The following is a 16,891-nucleotide window of genomic DNA, read 5'->3' as shown; positions in this document are numbered from 1 at the left end:
TCTTCCCAGGCAACTCTGCAGCTCCTAACTGCACCCTTAGCGAAGTACAGTTCCCAGGATTCTCTGGGGGAAGCTGCGACTGTTTAAAGTGGTAGAACAGTACTTGAAATTATGGTGCGGATGGAGCCTAGCTCTTGCCTAAACCGTGCATGGGGTTAACTTGTATTTAGCATAAGCTGCCACCTGGTGGCCAGACTTCTTCTTGCAACACTTCTATCCAAGCTGCAAAATAAAAGATTAAAGAAAGCATACAGCCACGCTGTGCTTGTGCCTCACACTTTGGCCGTCTCCACCCTCCATCAAGTCCCCTCCAGCCACAACCCAAACTTTGCATCTTGAAGCTGTGCGAGACTTACCGTGCTGAAACTGAGTTTCCACCTTCAGGTATTGTCGTAGCAAGTCCATGACTACAGTCTTCATGTGCCCTCGGTTGCCACTCCGGTACCTATAATGAAAAACCCCAAGTGAAGCAGCTAACCCTCGTGATCATACGATTCTGGACTTTGTCAAGCTCTCCAGCGACAAAACTCAGGTAGACTGGGCGCTCTAAGAATCCAAGTGCTGGGTCCATTATCCATCACTGAATCCCTTGATCTTGTAGCAGAGCATGGTGTAACAGAGTCAAGATGGAATGGACCCTAGCAAATGGAATCTCCACCCGGTCTTCATTTTCTAGGATTAAAAAGGGGGTGGGACTCCCAACATACAGCAGCCTGCTTTATGTGTCACAATAAGCCAAAACACGGTTTTGTGCAAATCGAAAAGTGTGCAGGCTCCCAGAGGGGAGATCTCAGTGGAGGTCACAGCCACTTTGCACCTCGCTGGCCATTTTGATGCTGAAGTAAACCATGGTTTGGCTTAAATTAGCATGTTGCCCAATCCCAGGGTTTAACTCTCCTAGGTGAACCAAAAGTCTTAAACCAGATGAAAAACCTTAGCTACATCTTGTGGTTATTCTGGAAGGAGCGAAACCACAAGCCCTGATTCAGGAAACATGCTGAAGCCAAACCATGGTTTAGCTAAGTATAGCAGCAGAATGACCAGTGATTGGGGAGGGGTGGGGTATTAATGTAGGGGTGGGGGAACCAAGGACTGGGGAGGAACAAAACAGCCACAATCTCCTCTCCCAAAGTCTGCATGTTCCTGCTAAGCCATAGTTTAGGGGACCCCGGTTACAACCAAGTGGTGAACCAAGCAAGTAAATTTCTTACAGGAACAGGTATTGAGGGGGAGAGAGAGGGTGGAGCAAATCTGCCCAGTAACTCCAATGAAGGCTCAATGATGAGAAGAGTCCCACTCCTACTATATTAGGAGCCAGGGGCTCAGCAAGACTTCCCTGAAGCAAAGGCAAGGTTTTGGTGCTCTGAGAGCCCTTGCATGCTGGCTGCTCTCATCTGTGGGAGTTTTCGGAACAAGAAGGACGCTGCATTAGATGCCACAACTCCACACTCCTTGTCGCCTTTGCAGTTGGCCCCCTAGGTGTACTTGCTATCAGGGTTCCTATCCGGGAGCAGGAGGAAACATACAGATAGCCTTCCCAGTTATGCCAATGGGCACATCTCTGCCCTCACCCTGACACACTTCTGACGCCAGGCTCACCTCTGCACCAGCTGCACGATACTCTGGGTGTTCATGAAGAAGACCTCTCGCTCTGATTTGCGGTTCAAGGTGGCCGCGTGACTGTCCAGGATGTTGGCGATCTGGGGGAGGGAAGGAGAAAAGCGTGAAACCAGGGATGGGGAACCATGATTCGAATGCGGGGCCCCGGGCCTCTTTAAATGGCCTTTGGATCTCTCCCAAGGCCGCACCTGTCACGGGCCCTACTCTGCACCCTCCTCCAGGGCTTTTGCTTGGCTGGAATGAATTCTTGAACTCTGACAATGTCTCTTGCTTGCATGGGTGGAGGAGATAAAGGGGCATGTGAATGTATGTTAAACTAGCCTGCTGTACACATGGTAAAATTTGCATGAGTGGCCCTGGCCACTTTTCCGTCTGGCTCCGCCCAGCACTGGCAAGCGCCCCCTCGGAAGGGAACACATCCCTTAGGCTGAGAAACATTCCCCGCCCTTGGGTACAAAAGCACATGAGGCAGCTACCCTGCTCAAGTTAAGCAGGTCTCGGCCTGATCAGTGCCTGGATGGGACACCACCCAGATATAGTGCCTTGAGTTCCACAACAGAAGAAAGACAAAATATAAATGTAATCTAAAAAATGTGCATACGCCTTTTTGGACACCGCCCTGACCCTCTCTTGGCAAGTCCCATTCCACCCAGCATCCCAAAACAAATGCCCCTCCTGCTCTTTCTTCCGCACCGCAAAGTACTTTCCCCGCTTACTTGCTGGCTGGGAAACTGGCAGAGGACGGAAGTGATGTTGCTGGCATACTGGGCCATTTCCTTTTTGATGGATTTCTCCACGTTGGGAGGGATCCTCCCGGAGACGCTCGTCATGATGTCCTGAAGTTCCAGGAGAGGCAAGGAGGGATCTCGGAGGGTCTTCATCAACCGCTCGACCCAGTCTTTCAGCTGGATTCAAAAAAAGAAAAGGAGGAAGGAAGATGAAGGCTATTTCTTCTGGTTTTTAAAAGGAGGGGGGAAGAGAAGAGGAACATTGGAAGCTGCATAGAGATTTCAATTATAAATATATGTAGAAATTTATATTCAGCATGTCAGTGTATTATGTGTGGTTTACAGATTGTATGCACTGTGTTTTGTAGTTTAAATAAATCATCATCATCATTATTTTTACCCCACCCAGCTGGTTGTAAAACATATTACAAATAAAAATCCATTTCAAAACCTGTTTGTTGTGCTTCCCAAAGCAGGAACTGTATTTCTAATAAAATAAATAAATGGAGAAACGCCATGGTGCATCTGTATAGCAGCACAACCGGATGCCTTCATCTGCCCCCACTGCAATAAAACAGGTCTCTCCTGTATCGGTCTCTACAGCTACAGCCACAGCAGACGCTGTAACTCTCCAGCTGTTTGACTTTACCCCTGAAAGCGCACTCTTCCATTGTCTCCCAAGACATACAGATGCCGACCATAAATACATATTAGATATTTATAATTATTTATGTATCAATGAAAATAAATGGCTTGAGAATTCTTGGAGACAATTCTCAACACTGTAAAAGATTCCTTGAGACACATGTAATAATTTATTTCGAGCATCTGAACATATTATGTGTGATTTACAGGTTGCATGCATTATATTTTATAATTAAAAAATAAATACACTGAGCCTGTTTCAAACCCTGTTTAATCGTGATGGCTTCGAGAGCTAAGAGTTCCAAAAACCATACTGTATTTCAAATAAAATAGATGTGTATTAGATTTTTACATTCATTTACAGATAAGCAGAAATTTAAAGGCAGGCAACTTCTCAGAGATCATTTTCTGCACCCCCTCCCCAAAACTCTTATCCCACTGCCCCTCGAAAAACTCAAACGCCGCCAGAGTTTTGCAAATAGCAAATAATATGCAAATCACAATATGCAAACACTTATTCCAACGGAAGGATTTAAATGTAGAGAGACAGTTAAGAACTCAGGCATTTGTATCACACAGTTTTGAAGCCCCCATTGCACACAACAGGGGGGAGAAGGAGGGGGGGTGTCAGTGGTACCTTGCAGCCAAAGAAGGGCTCTGGAAGGCAGTATCCATTCATGACATTCACGAGGTTGTCGAGGACATAGTGGAAGACGCGGTGGAGTTTCTCTCCCCGCAGCGCCGTGCTCTGGATCTGTGGCAAGGCCCCCGAGTGGAACTCAGCCTTGGGGGACCAACGAAGACACAATTATCACAAGGGGGAAACCGTGGCTGCGGTGTGGGATGGAATAGCTGTAAAGATTCTTCCCCCCCCCCATTCATCTTTATTGCTTTTTTACAACAGAAATGCTTACTTAATGTAAGATCACAATACGAATTTTCAATTTCTTGTTGGTAAACAAATGTCTTCAAATCATAATAAAGAAAAAACAAAAATATATTCTTTGTCATTTGACTTACTGATGTTCTAATTACTTCTGACTTCCCTCCCCTTCTTACTTGGTTCTTTTGAAGTTCTTGGCCGGATGCCTATCATTGTGAACCCAGATTGTTGGTAACCAGCTTATCTGCTACTTTTTGATGTTTCTCATTACAAGAGTTAATCTAAACCAGTCAAAAAAATTAATTCTCCCCAGTGGTCTTTCAGGTATTGTTTAAATGTATTCCAATCTTTGCTAATTTTTTTGTTTTGCTTGATCCCTCATCTGTCCCGTCAGTTTATCCATCTCAGCATATTCAGTTTTGATCTGCCAATCTTTTATTGCTTGTATCTTCTCGCTTTTCCAATTCTGTGCAATCAAAACCCTCGCTGCCACGGTGGCGTACATAAATAATTTCTTTAGATCTCTTGGGATCTCCCTAAAAGAAATGCCTCCGGGTTTTGGGGGAATGAGATTTTAAACATCTTTTTCAACTCGTTATCCTTTTACAAGTCCACCAGACATGATACATCGATCCCACCGCCTCCTTACATTTCCAGCATCGATCTGAATTATTTTTAGTACATCATCGCTAATTTCCTTGGTGTTATATACCAGCGATAGAAGACCTTCCTGTAGTTTTCCTTAACAGAATAACAAACTGTAAACTTAAGATCTTCCCTCCACAGTTTTTGCCAATCTGAGAGTTTCCTGTTATGGACTAAATCTCTTGCTCACTTTACCATGGCAGATTTTACCTACTCATCCTTCGCTGATCATTCTAATAAAATTTTATACATTTTAGAAAGTGTTTTATCATCATTATATATCAAGTTTCTTTCAAACCTTGAAAGTTCTTTATTAAAGCCCCTTTTTATCTTGTTTGAATAGGTCATGTATTTGGTGGTACTGTAAGCAATTGCTCACTCTACTTTTTATTTCTTCAAAGTTCTTGAGTTCTAATTGGTTACCTTCTTCACAGATAATTTCTTTATATGTAACCCAATCATTCATCATGTTAACCTTTTTTACTGTCATGGCTTCCGTCGGCGACAGCCACCAGGGTGTCTTTTGTTCCAGGATACCCTTGTTTTTTAACCAGACTGCATATAGGGACCTTCTTATTACATGGTTCGTAAAGTTTCTGTGGACTTTCCCCTTGTTATAACATAACTAAGCATGCCAACCAAAATGATTGTTAAAGCCCTCTAGATCTAATATGTCAGTGTTTTTTAATACTAGCCATTCCTTAATCCAAGATAGGCATGCGGCTTCATGATACAGCCATAAAAATTCATTGCTAGGCCTGAACTGCTACACCAACTGTTCCCACCTACTCAGGCTGGCCTGCTGGGCACTAAAACACTTCCTGTTTTGGCTGGAATTTGCCCCAGGCCACATCGGCTTGGCCCTTTGGCACCAGCTCTCAGGAACTGACTCTCGGCTGCCCTCCGAAAGTTGCCTTTGCTCCCCAACCCCTCACCTGCTGAACTCGGCTCGGGTCATCAAGCTGCAGTTTGGCAATGATGCAGCCGGGATCGAGCGCCGCACCTGCACGCTTCACGTAGTGGATGCAGCCTGACTCCACGGCAGTCAGAGTCATCACCATCTTCATCACCTGGGAGGCGAGACAAGACAAAGCAATGCGATCAGATTTCCATGGTATTTTGCTTTCCTTTCTCTCCCTCTCCCTCCCCACCACCCATACAGTCTGAACTACCAAAAAGCTAGTTCCAAAAATCCATATTTAATTATTTCATAAATGCTTAGACAGAAACTTCCATAGAAATTCAAGGGCCTCAATTGCTAAGGAGAAATTTAGCAAAAGTTTGCATCTGCAATCGCGGGAACCAGTTCATTTTCACATCTCCCAGTTTGCCTATTACTTGAACCCTAATCAAAGGCACATCATTATCAAGCCATGATATACAGGCTTCTGGGTATCTGTTGCTTATACTGAGTGTATCTGGTGAAGTCTGAAAAGTGAGGGTGCGCCAAGAATGGAAACAAAGGAGACCTTGGAGAAGAAAGACGCTTCTCCAAGCATTTCCAAATATGTACAGTGGTTGCGAACAACAGATTCAGGACCGGTACTCATCATTCCTCAAGTCATTTTGCAAAAAGCAATCATTCCTCACAGGGGAATGTTTACCCCCCCCCACTTCCATTTGCACCCATCCAATATTTTATCACTTTTCTGTCCTTTTGTTTCCTTGCTTATGGTTTTATCCTTGATTCTGGCTCGTTACATCCATGTTGTACTTTCAGCATTTCCATTTGCACAAGATGATCCCTAGAATAGCTTTTGATCCCCGTTTGAATTGTTGGCAAATGCTTTTAGCCGCAAGGAGCAAAAGTTTGACCTAATCAGAGGAGCGCAGATGGTCCTTGAAGAAGGAAGAACCCAGCAGGGCCAAAAGGGAGGGGGGATTTACCTCAATTTCGGCATAGCACTGGCCAGCAAAGACATGCCCTCCGTCTTCCACCACGTACTGGATGAGCTTCCCTGCTGAAGGCGAACGCAGGATGGACGGGTCATTCTCCTTCTCAAAGACGCAGGTCTTGTTGCCAATAGTGATGCGGTACCTAAGCAATGAGGCACAAAGGCAGAGAATGAAAACAGCTTCAACATCTGCCTTATAGTGACCCCAGGCCTTTGGTCCGTTCAGCTCAGTATTGCTACACTGAAAGGCAGGCAGCGGTCCTTCCCAGTCCTGGTTGGAGATACCAGGGATTGAACTTGGGACCTTCTGAATGCAAGGCAGAAGCTCTATTACTGAGCTCTAAGAAGCTGCCTTACGCCGAGTCAGGTCATTGGGTCTATGTAGCTCAGTATTATCTATGCTGGGTGGCAGTAGCTCTCCATTGACTTCAGGCAGAGAACAGACCCGCCTGGGGGACTGAACCAGGGACTTCCTATGTACAAGGCAAACCCTCTGCCACTGACCTAAAAAATAAAACAAGATTCTAGACCTCATGGTTTGCAAGCTAATTTAAACACGAACATAGGAAGCTGCCTTATACCAAGTGCCCAGCTTTACATCTGTGGGGTATCAGCATCAGGATCAAGCACCCCCCAGCACACTGCTAACAAATCTCCTTGCTTCTGCACGGGACAAGCAGAAGCAGGGTAAGGTAAGTTGTTTTTTAAGTATGCATAGAGAAACTGAAGTTGCGGTCCTCTGTTTCCTGTTGGGAAGCAACTCCACTCAACCCCAACCAGCAGGCGCAGTGGGTGGATGGCAGTAAACGGATTGAGGTTGAATCCTGACAAGACAGAAGTACTGTTTCTAGGGAACAGGGGGCAAACAGGTGTGGGGGACTCCCTGGTCCTGAATGGGGTAATTGCGCCACTTAAGGGCCAGGTGTGCAGCCTGGGAGTCATTTTCAACTCACAGCTGTCCATGGAGGTGCAGGTCAATTCTCGGTGCAGGACGGCTTTCTACCAGCTCTATTTGGCACACCAGCTGAGACCCTGCCTGCTTGCGCCCTGTCTCACCTGAGTGGTACATGCCCTGGTTATCTCCCACTTGGACTTCTGCAACTCAGAAACTGCAACTTGTCCAGAATGTGGCAGCTAGGCTGGTGACTGGGAGCAGCAACTAGGACTATATAACACCAATCCTGAAAGACCTACATTGGCTCCCAGTACGTTTCCGAGCACAATTCTTCTTCCTTCTTCTTTTGCCAAATATTAGTTTACCAATTTTTTAACAAACCAATGCTAAATTACATCAGATTGCATACAGGTTTTTTCCAGTAAGTTGACTTCCAGCTCTTTGTCCTAGATGCTTTCACCCATTGCTGCTTGATATTACATATTTATTTCTAAAACGAGTGCAATTCAGAGTGTTGGTGCTGACCTTTAAAGCCCTACAATTTGCTAAGCATGCATAATTTGTAAAGAATGCAGAATATTTGGCAGAGGCTTGTTGCTTTCAACACAGGAGTATACCCAGAGTTGATCACCAGTGACCATGAAAAGGCCCAGGCCCTCTCTCCCAGCTATAAAGGGACTCCTGCTGCAGGGAAGCCTCGGACCATCGGCTGGGTGAGGACTGCAGGGCCTGCTCCCTTCCAGGGCCTTCTCCAACTGGCCCAGGGGGCGTGGCCCAGGCCCTTTCTCCCAGCTATAAAGGGACTCCTGCTGCAGGGAAGCCTCGGACCATCGGCTGGGTGAGGACTGCAGGGCCTGCTCCCTTCCAGGGCCTTCTCCAACTGGCCCAGGCCCTTTCTCCCAGCTATAAAGGGACTCCTGCTGCAGGGAAGCCTCGGACCATCGGCTGGGTGAGGACTGCAGGGCCTGCTCCCTTCCAGGGCCTTCTCCAACTGGCCCAGGGGGCGTGGCCCAGGCCCTCTCTCCCAGCTATAAAGGGACTCCTGCTGCAGGGAAGCCTCGGACCATCGGCTGGGTGAGGACTGCAGGGCCTGCTCCCTTCCAGGGCCTTCTCCAACTGGCCCAGGGGGCGTGGCCCAGGCCCTTATTTGGAACAAACTTTTGGGGAAGCTGGGAAGTGTTCTGCAATTGCTTCCCTGTTTCAATGTGTTTTAAAATGTCCTCAAGCAGTCGGTGGCAATTTAAATTTGTATTTCTTTTCTTTCCCCCCCCCTTTTTTTCTCTTGTTGGGGGTGGGTGGGTGTAATGGATATTTGGTTGGGGATTAATTTTAGTATAATTGTTCTGTTTTTGTTTTCTGTTGTTTTATTGGTTCTGTATAGTTTGTGTTTTGTTTTTAAGGGGCGGGATCAGGGCTGCCTGGGAGTGAGGCCCCAGCCAACACGATGGCTGGGACAAGTTCCACAGGGGGGGAAGCACTGGGACATCCGATCTCGGTGATCATGGGCAGGAGGCGGAGTTACGCTAAGACCAGACCATGTCATTACCGAGGAGGCAGGTTTAGTCGTTGTTTGAAGACTATCCCTGCCTCCGGGTCTGGCCTTGACCAGATGGATACTGGAGTCAACAGGGGAAACCCACATAACCTGAAGGTGTTGCTGTGTAATGCCAGGTCAATGATGAATAAAACCACTGCCATCCACGACTTGATTGTGGATGGAGGATTTGACCTGGCTTGTGTGACAGAGACCTGGTTGAATGAGGCAGATGGGCCTGTCCTTGCTGCCGCTTGCCCACCAGGTTTCTCTTACGCACAGCAACCCAGGTCATGTGGGCGGGGAGGGGGGGGTTGCAGTGATTTTTAGGAAGTCATTAGTTTGCATCAGGCGTCCTACTGGGAAGACCCAGTTTTCTGAGTGCATGTTCTGGAAGTTGGGCAATAGGGGCAGTACAGGATTCCTTTTGGTGTACCGACCTCCCCGCTGCACCAAGGATTCCCTGTCCGAGCTGCTTCAGGTCGTGGCGGATGTTCTCCTGGAGACACCTAGTTTGGTTGTCCTAGGGGATTTTAACATCCACGCCGACACGACCTTACAAGGGGCCGCTCGGGACTTCATGGAAAGCATGGCCTCCATGGGGCTGTCCCTGAATAAGTTGGGCCCAACTCATAGTCATGGACATGCCTTAGACCTGGTATTCACCTCTAGCGACGTGGGTGATCTGACACTAAGTAAAAATGAAGCCAAAGAAGTGCCATGGTCAGATCACTTCCTGGTGCAACTGGACTTCTCCGCGACCCTTCCCCTCTGCAGGGAGGTGGGACCAATTCGGATGGTCCGCCCCCGCCACTTAATGGATCCAAATGGTTTCCAGAGAGTGGTAGTGGATGCTTTATCCCATGTTGATGGCCTTTCAGCTGATTCCCTGGTGGCCCGCTGGAATGCGGAGTTAACCAGGGCTATCGACTGTCTGGCTCCGAAGCGCCCTCTCCGATTGCATGGAGCCCGGACAGCTCCGTGGTTTTCTTCGGAGCTGAGGGCGATGAAACAATCACTGAGACGGCTAGAGCGTCGGTGGCAGAAAACTCACTCCGAATCTGACCGGACACAGGTTAGAGCTCAACGTCGAGCCTACCAAGTGGTGATAGCGACGGCGAAGAAGACTTTCTTCACCGCCTCTATTGCATCTGCAGAAAATAGTAGCAGGAGACTCTTTCAGGTGGTCCGCAATTTAATGGAACCACCTTTACCACCGGGGCCTTGTAAAGACCCCAAGATCTCCTGCAACGATTTTGCAAAGTTTTTTGCAGATAAAATCACTCATATTCGGAAGGAGCTAGACACCACCGTGGGAGCAGGGCTGGGGCGGGAGAGTGCTAGAGCCCTGTCTGGTCAAGTTGCATGGAATCAATTTCAATCCGTTACCCCCGAGGATGTGGACAGGCTGCTTGGACGAGTGAAACCAACCACCTGTCTCCTTGATCCTTGCCCATCCTGGCTTATAAAAGCTAGCCGGGAAGGGCTGGGCGATGGGCTCTGCGGGGTGGTGAATGCTTCCCTCTGTGAGGGAACATTCCCAGATCCGCTGAAAGAGGCGGTCATTAAACCGCTTCTTAAAAAACCATCTTTAGACCCGGCCAGTATAGCCAACTATCGCCCAGTCTCAAATCTTCCATTCTTGGGCAAGGTGATTGAGCGTGTGGTTGCTGAACAACTCCAGGCACGCCTGGAGGATGCGGACCATTTGGATCCCTTCCAATCAGGGTTCAGGCCTCATCATGGGACTGAAACTGCCTTGGTCGCACTGGTTGATGATCTCCGGCGAGCTAGGGACAAAGGTGAGAGTTGTTTCCTAGTTCTGCTGGATCTCTCAGCGGCCTTTGATACAATCGACCATAACATCCTTCTGGACCGTCTAGAGGGGTTGGGAGCTGGGGGCACTGTTATACAGTGGTTTCGCTCCTTTCTCCTGGGCCGTGTTCAGAAAGTGGTGGTGGGGAATGAGTGTTCAGACCCTTGGGCCCTCACTTGTGGGGTGCCTCAGGGTTCCGTCCTCTCCCCCATGCTTTTTAACATCTATATGAAGCCGCTGGGAGAGATCATCAGGGGGTTTGGACTGGGTGTCCATCAATATGCAGATGATACCCAGCTCTACCTTTCTTTCAAATCAGAACCAGTGAAGGCGGTGAAGGTCCTGTGTGAGTGCCTGGAGGCGGTTGGAGGATGGATGGCAGCTAATGGATTGAAGTTGAATCCTGACAAGACAGAAGTACTGTTTTTGGGGGACAGGGGGCGGGCTGGTGTGGAGGACTCCCTGGTCCTGAATAGGGTAACTGTGCCCCTGAAGGACCAGGTGCGTAGCCTGGGAGTCATTTTGGACTCACAGCTGTCCATGGAGGCGCAGGTCAATTCTGTATCCAGGGCAGCTGTCTACCAACTCCACCTGGTACGCAGGCTGAGACCCTCCCTGCCCGCTGACTGTCTGGCCAGAGTGGTGCATGCTCTAGTTATCTCCCGCTTGAACTACTGCAATGCGCTCTACGTGGGGCTACCTTTGAAGGTGACTCGGAAACTACAGCTAATCCAGAATGCGGCAGCTAGACTGGTGACTGGGGGTGGCCGCCGAGACCACATAACACCGGTCTTGAAAGACCTACATTGGCTCCCAGTACGTTTCCGAGCACAATTCAAAGTGCTGGTGTTGACCTTTAAAGCCCTAAACGGCTTCGGCCCAGTATACCTGAAGGAGCGTCTCCACCCCCATCGTTCTGCCCGGACACTGAGGTCCAGCCCTGAGGGCCTTCTGGCGGTTCCCTCATTGCGAGAAGCGAAGCTACAGGGAACCAGGCAGAGGGCCTTTTCGGTGGTGGCGCCCACCCTGTGGAATGCCCTCCCATCGGATGTCAAGGTGATGGACAACTACCTGACATTCAGAAGACATCTTAAGGCGGCCCTATTCAGGGAAGCTTTTAATGTATGATATTTTAGTGTTTTTTGGTTTCTGTGGAAGCCGCCCAGAGTGGCTGGGGAAACCCAGCCAGATGGGCGGGGTACAAATAATAAATTATTATTATTATTATTATTATTATTATTATTATTATTATTATTATTATTATTCATGGGGAGGACGGGACGCTACCTGTCCACTTCCTCTTTCATGTAGGTGGTGTAGCTGCTGCCATCGTAGGACAAGAGCAGCCCTCCATCGCTCAGCCGGTGAACATCCACCTCCACGCAGGAGCCGTTCATGATGACGACATAGGAGTTTGGAGACTGTCTAGTCACCTGTAAGGGCAAGAGGAACAAGGGATGGAGATGGACTCCCAAAGCTCATGTGAAACCTTTGGTTATGCATTACCTGGTTTAGGCTTTTTGGGGTGGGGAGGGGAGAGACAGTGGGGTAGCATCTAACTTAGTCCTACTCAGAGTAGACCCATTTAAATTAATAGGCCTTGTTACTCTTGTCCATTCCCCACCCCCTACCCTGTGCCATGGGTCTATCAGTGGATACAGCCAATGTTTCCTGTCCCTGTACAGGTATTGCTCCCCCCAATGGGATGTGCAATAAAATGTTGCAGCATAAAGAGCTCCCGTTTCCCGTTTTAGGAAGAACTACTGTAAGCCACTCTCGAGTCCACGGGATGCAAATCACAAGAAATGAATGAACCCCCTATTCCGCATTTACATGGAATTGTCACCAAAATATACCTTTTGCACTTGGCGGCCACAGTATCCCACTCTTAACAATCTGCTGTGAGGCACATACCTTCAGCACATATTTCTTTCCTTCATAAATAAGTTCCACATCCACTGTGTTCAGCAGCGTATGAGCAGGTAAGACTTGGCCCCTGAAAGTGTATTGTGAGGGGAAGGAAATTAACGACTGTATAACTAACTCTCATCCCTGGGATACTTGGCAGCAGGGGGAGGGGGGAAACCACTGGAATTAGTTCGCTCTGACCATCACTGGCTCTGGCTCCACCTACTGATGGGGGTCCCTGCTTTGCACACACACACACCCCACCCGTCCAAATGGGAACCCATGCTCTGGCATCACAGTAAAGTCCAGCATCCCGTTTTGCACAGCAGCTAACCAGATGCCTCTCCTGGGAAGCCCACAAGCAAGTCACGAGCTCAACCCAGCATAACCCCCTGCTCCCCTGTGAACCGGAAGCTGGTTTCATTTTCAAACTTCCTAAAGGGCTTTGCCTTACCTCTCTAAGGAGTGCAGGAAATTGGAGACGCTGTTCCGAAAGCCCACGTCAGCCACGTGCAGAGCCCCACACACAACTCCCAGCATGGTGTCTGGTCTCTCTGCCTAGAGAGAAAGGAAGGGGAAAAGAGGCGGGAATAAACGCGGACAGTTTGCCAGCCCAGATTTAACTGGCAGTTTTCTATGAGAGCGTAACGTAAGAGCTTGATCAGGCCAAAGGGGGCCCATCCACTTCAGTACAGTGGTACCTCAGGTTAAGAACTTAATTTGTTCCGGAGGTCCGTTCTTAACCTGAAACTGTTCTTAACCTGAGGTACCACTTTAACTAATGGGGCCTCCCGTTGCCACAGCCACGCAATTTCTGTTCTCATCCTGAAGCAAAGTTCTTAACCTGAGGTACTATTTCTGGGTTAGCGGAGTCTGTAACCTGAAGCGTCTGTAACCCGAGGTACCACTGTATCCTTTTCTCACAGTGGACAACCAGAAGCCCCCAAGAGAAGCCCCCAAAAAGGACCTGACGGCAACAGCAGCTTTGCCCGCCTGCGATTCCAGGCAAGTGGAATTCAACGGCGTACTACCTCTAACAGTGGAGGCAGAACGTAGCCGTACCCTCCACCAATTTATCTAATCTTCTTCTAAAGCCATCCAAGTTGGCTTGTTATTTACACCCTTCTTCTTTTGGCTAACAAAATGCCTGGCAGCATTTGAAATCCATCTCAGATAACAATACATTGGGGGTGTATTTTTTTTTAAAAAAAGGGGGTGGACACAGGGAATCTCCCTCCCAGTTGACATTTTATATATACGCGCCCCAGGCTGCTGAAGCGGAGTCCTATTACCTCTGGAGGGCCAAAGGTTTCTCAGGTCTGGTTTAGAGAGTTATCTCACAAAGAAACGAGGGAAACAAAGGAGAGGGGGAAGCTGATGATGAAAGCTATGGCATCTTGCATCTAGTTGTTAAGGATAGATTAATTTTTGAAACCAGAATTTTAGGGGCAGGGGAATCCAGGGGGAAATGAACCAAGCCACACCTGCACTTTCTCTGCAATCAGCCGGTCCAGCCAGCCAGTATCAATGCAGTTTTGCTGAAAGCTCTCTGTTTCCAGCAGCTTAATCAAGTACTCCACCGTGGTCCGGAAGTCCCCCCGGATGGAAAGCTCTTTCAGGGCCACGACCATGTTCCTGAAGGGGTGGGAAAAGGGGTGCAGCTGAAGAAAAACCACCATCTTGAATACCTGTTGTAATGCGCTGTGCTAGATGTTGCATGATTTTAAAATAACATTTTTATTACTTATTTTGTTTCTTCCTTTCCATTCCCTGTTTACAATTTGCATCCCATAGACATTACGAACTTAGGCCCATTCATTACAGTGGCTACTTATTCTGAGTAAGACTGAGCTGGCTACAACGCTATGTCATTTAAGATTCCGCAAAGCACGTGTGGGGAACCTTGAGCCTTCCAGAGGCTGCTGAACTACAACTCCCATCAGCCCCAGCAAACGAGAAGATGAAAATCACTGTTTGGCAACATCTGGAGGGCCAATTGGTCCCCGGACTTGACTTAAAAGATGAGTTTGGGTTTATTTGCTGTAAAAATATAACAGAATGCTCTGCAATCCATTGAGGGTTAGAATGGCCTGCTCCATAGCAGTCAATCTTGTGGATTGCAGGGGATTCCTATAGACATGGACCAACACCTGGAGTATTCCCCCAGCCCAGCCCATTAATGAGCTGCAGTCTTTCCTACTTACGAGATGGCTTCCTCGCGGTTTTCTCCCCAGGAGAAACAGTGACCAAACTGCGAGTCAGCAAACTCGTGAAGTCCTCCTGCAGCGGCGACACTGAAATAGCCCCAGACGTTCTTGTTGCTGCGGAAGTTCAGTTCCTGGACAGTTCCAGAACTGGGCTTGAACCCCTGAATTGCAAGAGGGAAAATTCACATGTAAATAACCTGCGTGCACAAACTCCCGGGGGGGGGGGGCGACACACAATTACAATCACAGATCAATGAAACACAGAAATGCAAGTTATTATCCTCCCTACGTTCTGGGAAGGACTGCATTCGGTGTTCTGGGACAGTGGTCACATACTTTGGTTCTCCGGACTCAATCTGAGATGGCCCATTGGTCAGAGAATCATAGAACTGTAGAGTTGGAAGGGACCCTGAAGATCATCCAGTCCAACCCCCTGCAATGCAGGAATATGCAGCTGTCGCATACAGGGATCGAACCTGCAACCTCGGTGTTATCAGCACCACACTTGGCTCAGTACTGACTACACTGACCCTTAGGGCACCAGGCGAAAACATTCCTCTTCCACCTGGCCTTTGGCTGATTGACATCTGATGCCCTTTTAAATGTGTTGTGGGAGGGGAGGGTAAATGGTTTGCTTTTGTTCTTATTTTTATTATGTATTTTGTGTTTTTTATATTGTGATTTTATGTTGTGAACGGAGATCTACAGATGAAGGATGCTATAGAAATTTAATGAACAACAACAATAATAAAAGAAGTGTCTTGATGCTGAGAGCCTCATGTGGTTTTCCTATTGTGTCTGAGCAAATAAGCGATACTGGAAATGTACTGTTGGCCCACCCCCCATCATTACCACAAATATCCATTGTTTTCTGAGCTAGAATATCCTTTTCTAAACAAGGTTAGTGGAGAGGTCAGGTTACCCTCTACAGTGGCAGAAACTTGAACTTGTCACATGATGCATATCCTCACTCATCAATGTAGTTGGACATCCTTGGGCCAGAAACTGTCTCTTAAACTTACCTACCTCGCAGGGTTGTTGTGAAGATAAACTGGGGTGGGGGGAGGAAGCAGCAGTGGGGAAGGAAAAGAAAAGCTTGCATATTTTAACACAATAGTAAAGGAAAGAAAAACATTGGAAGACGAACACGAGTGGAGGAAAGTCACAATGGTGCAATAAGGAAAATAGATAAATATATTTGATATATAGATAGGCATATAGATATATAGATATATAGATACACACTATGTAATGTAAAGAATGATGATAAGTGTAACTGAATGTAATATTGCAAAATTAAATGGGGGGAAATAAAATAAAAAATAAAAGCTTGCAAAACTGCCTTTTGCTCTTTCAAAGGAAAAGCAGACTAGAAGTGTCATTTATTAATACATATTTGTGGCTATCAACTGGGGCCATTGCTATTTGCAGATCAAGATTAAAGCAATTGTCATGTGTCTTATAAATATACTCGTGGGGATTGTAGGACGCAGTATACCACTATCAACCACAACTTGGAAAAGAAGAAAAGGAAGAAGAAATAACTTGCAGTCACCTCATCGGGATTTTCGCTCGTGATGCGGGCGGCAATCACATGACCCCTTGGACAAGGCACATGGGCAGAATTCTCAAAGTCAATAGGGCTGTCCCCCCAGGGAGACACTCCATACATGATTCGGATATCCTTGATCCTGTGGAGGGGAATTCCCATGGCAATCTAAGAAGAAGAGAAATAATGACACTTTTAAAATTTAATTGCATGCCACTAAACAGATGAACGTAAGAAGTTATCCATCATTCAAATATAGGCAGCTTGCCGTATATACTTAGTCCATTTGGCTCACTATCGTCTTCCCTCCAACAGCCACCTGTGGATCAGTGGCAAAGCATCCGCTTTGCATGCAGAAGGTGCCAGGTTCAATCCCCAGCATCTCCAAGAAGGACTGGGGAAAAAACTCCTGTCCAAAACCCCCAAGAATCTCTGCTGATCAGTGCGGAGCAGCTTTGTAAACCTGATGCCCTCCAGATGTTTTGGACTGCAAATCCCCTCGGCCCCAAGCAGAAGTAAGCCAATAGTGTATCAATGCATGGAGCGATCCTGTACAGTGGGTGCGA

General features: G+C 47.6%; 1 protein-coding gene across 7 annotated transcripts in view; it reads right to left on the bottom strand.

Moving 5' to 3' along the window:
• Positions 1-16,891, bottom strand: part of ACACA (acetyl-CoA carboxylase alpha) — a 204,061-nt gene that overhangs the window by 140,652 nt on the left and 46,518 nt on the right. For all 7 annotated transcript variants that reach the window (XM_081172826.1, XM_081172824.1, XM_081172825.1 and 4 more), the window contains 12 exons: positions 16,332-16,493; positions 14,774-14,937; positions 14,054-14,204; positions 13,024-13,127; positions 12,576-12,657; positions 11,949-12,094; positions 6,409-6,559; positions 5,457-5,591; positions 3,631-3,777; positions 2,337-2,525; positions 1,600-1,700; positions 357-445 (listed from right to left, as the gene is read on the bottom strand). In XM_081172826.1, coding sequence (XP_081028952.1) covers positions 357-445; positions 1,600-1,700; positions 2,337-2,525; positions 3,631-3,777; positions 5,457-5,591; positions 6,409-6,559; positions 11,949-12,094; positions 12,576-12,657; positions 13,024-13,127; positions 14,054-14,204; positions 14,774-14,937; positions 16,332-16,493 — 1,621 coding nt within the window. The remainder of the gene's footprint in view (positions 1-356; positions 446-1,599; positions 1,701-2,336; positions 2,526-3,630; positions 3,778-5,456; positions 5,592-6,408; positions 6,560-11,948; positions 12,095-12,575; positions 12,658-13,023; positions 13,128-14,053; positions 14,205-14,773; positions 14,938-16,331; positions 16,494-16,891) is intronic.

The sequence above is a fragment of the Podarcis bocagei genome (assembly GCF_964188305.1).
Source record: "Podarcis bocagei genome assembly, chromosome: 15".
Classification (NCBI taxonomy): domain Eukaryota; kingdom Metazoa; phylum Chordata; class Lepidosauria; order Squamata; family Lacertidae; genus Podarcis; species Podarcis bocagei.
The sequence above is the reverse complement of the archived record's forward strand: the minus strand, read 5'-3'. Positions and strand labels throughout refer to the sequence as shown.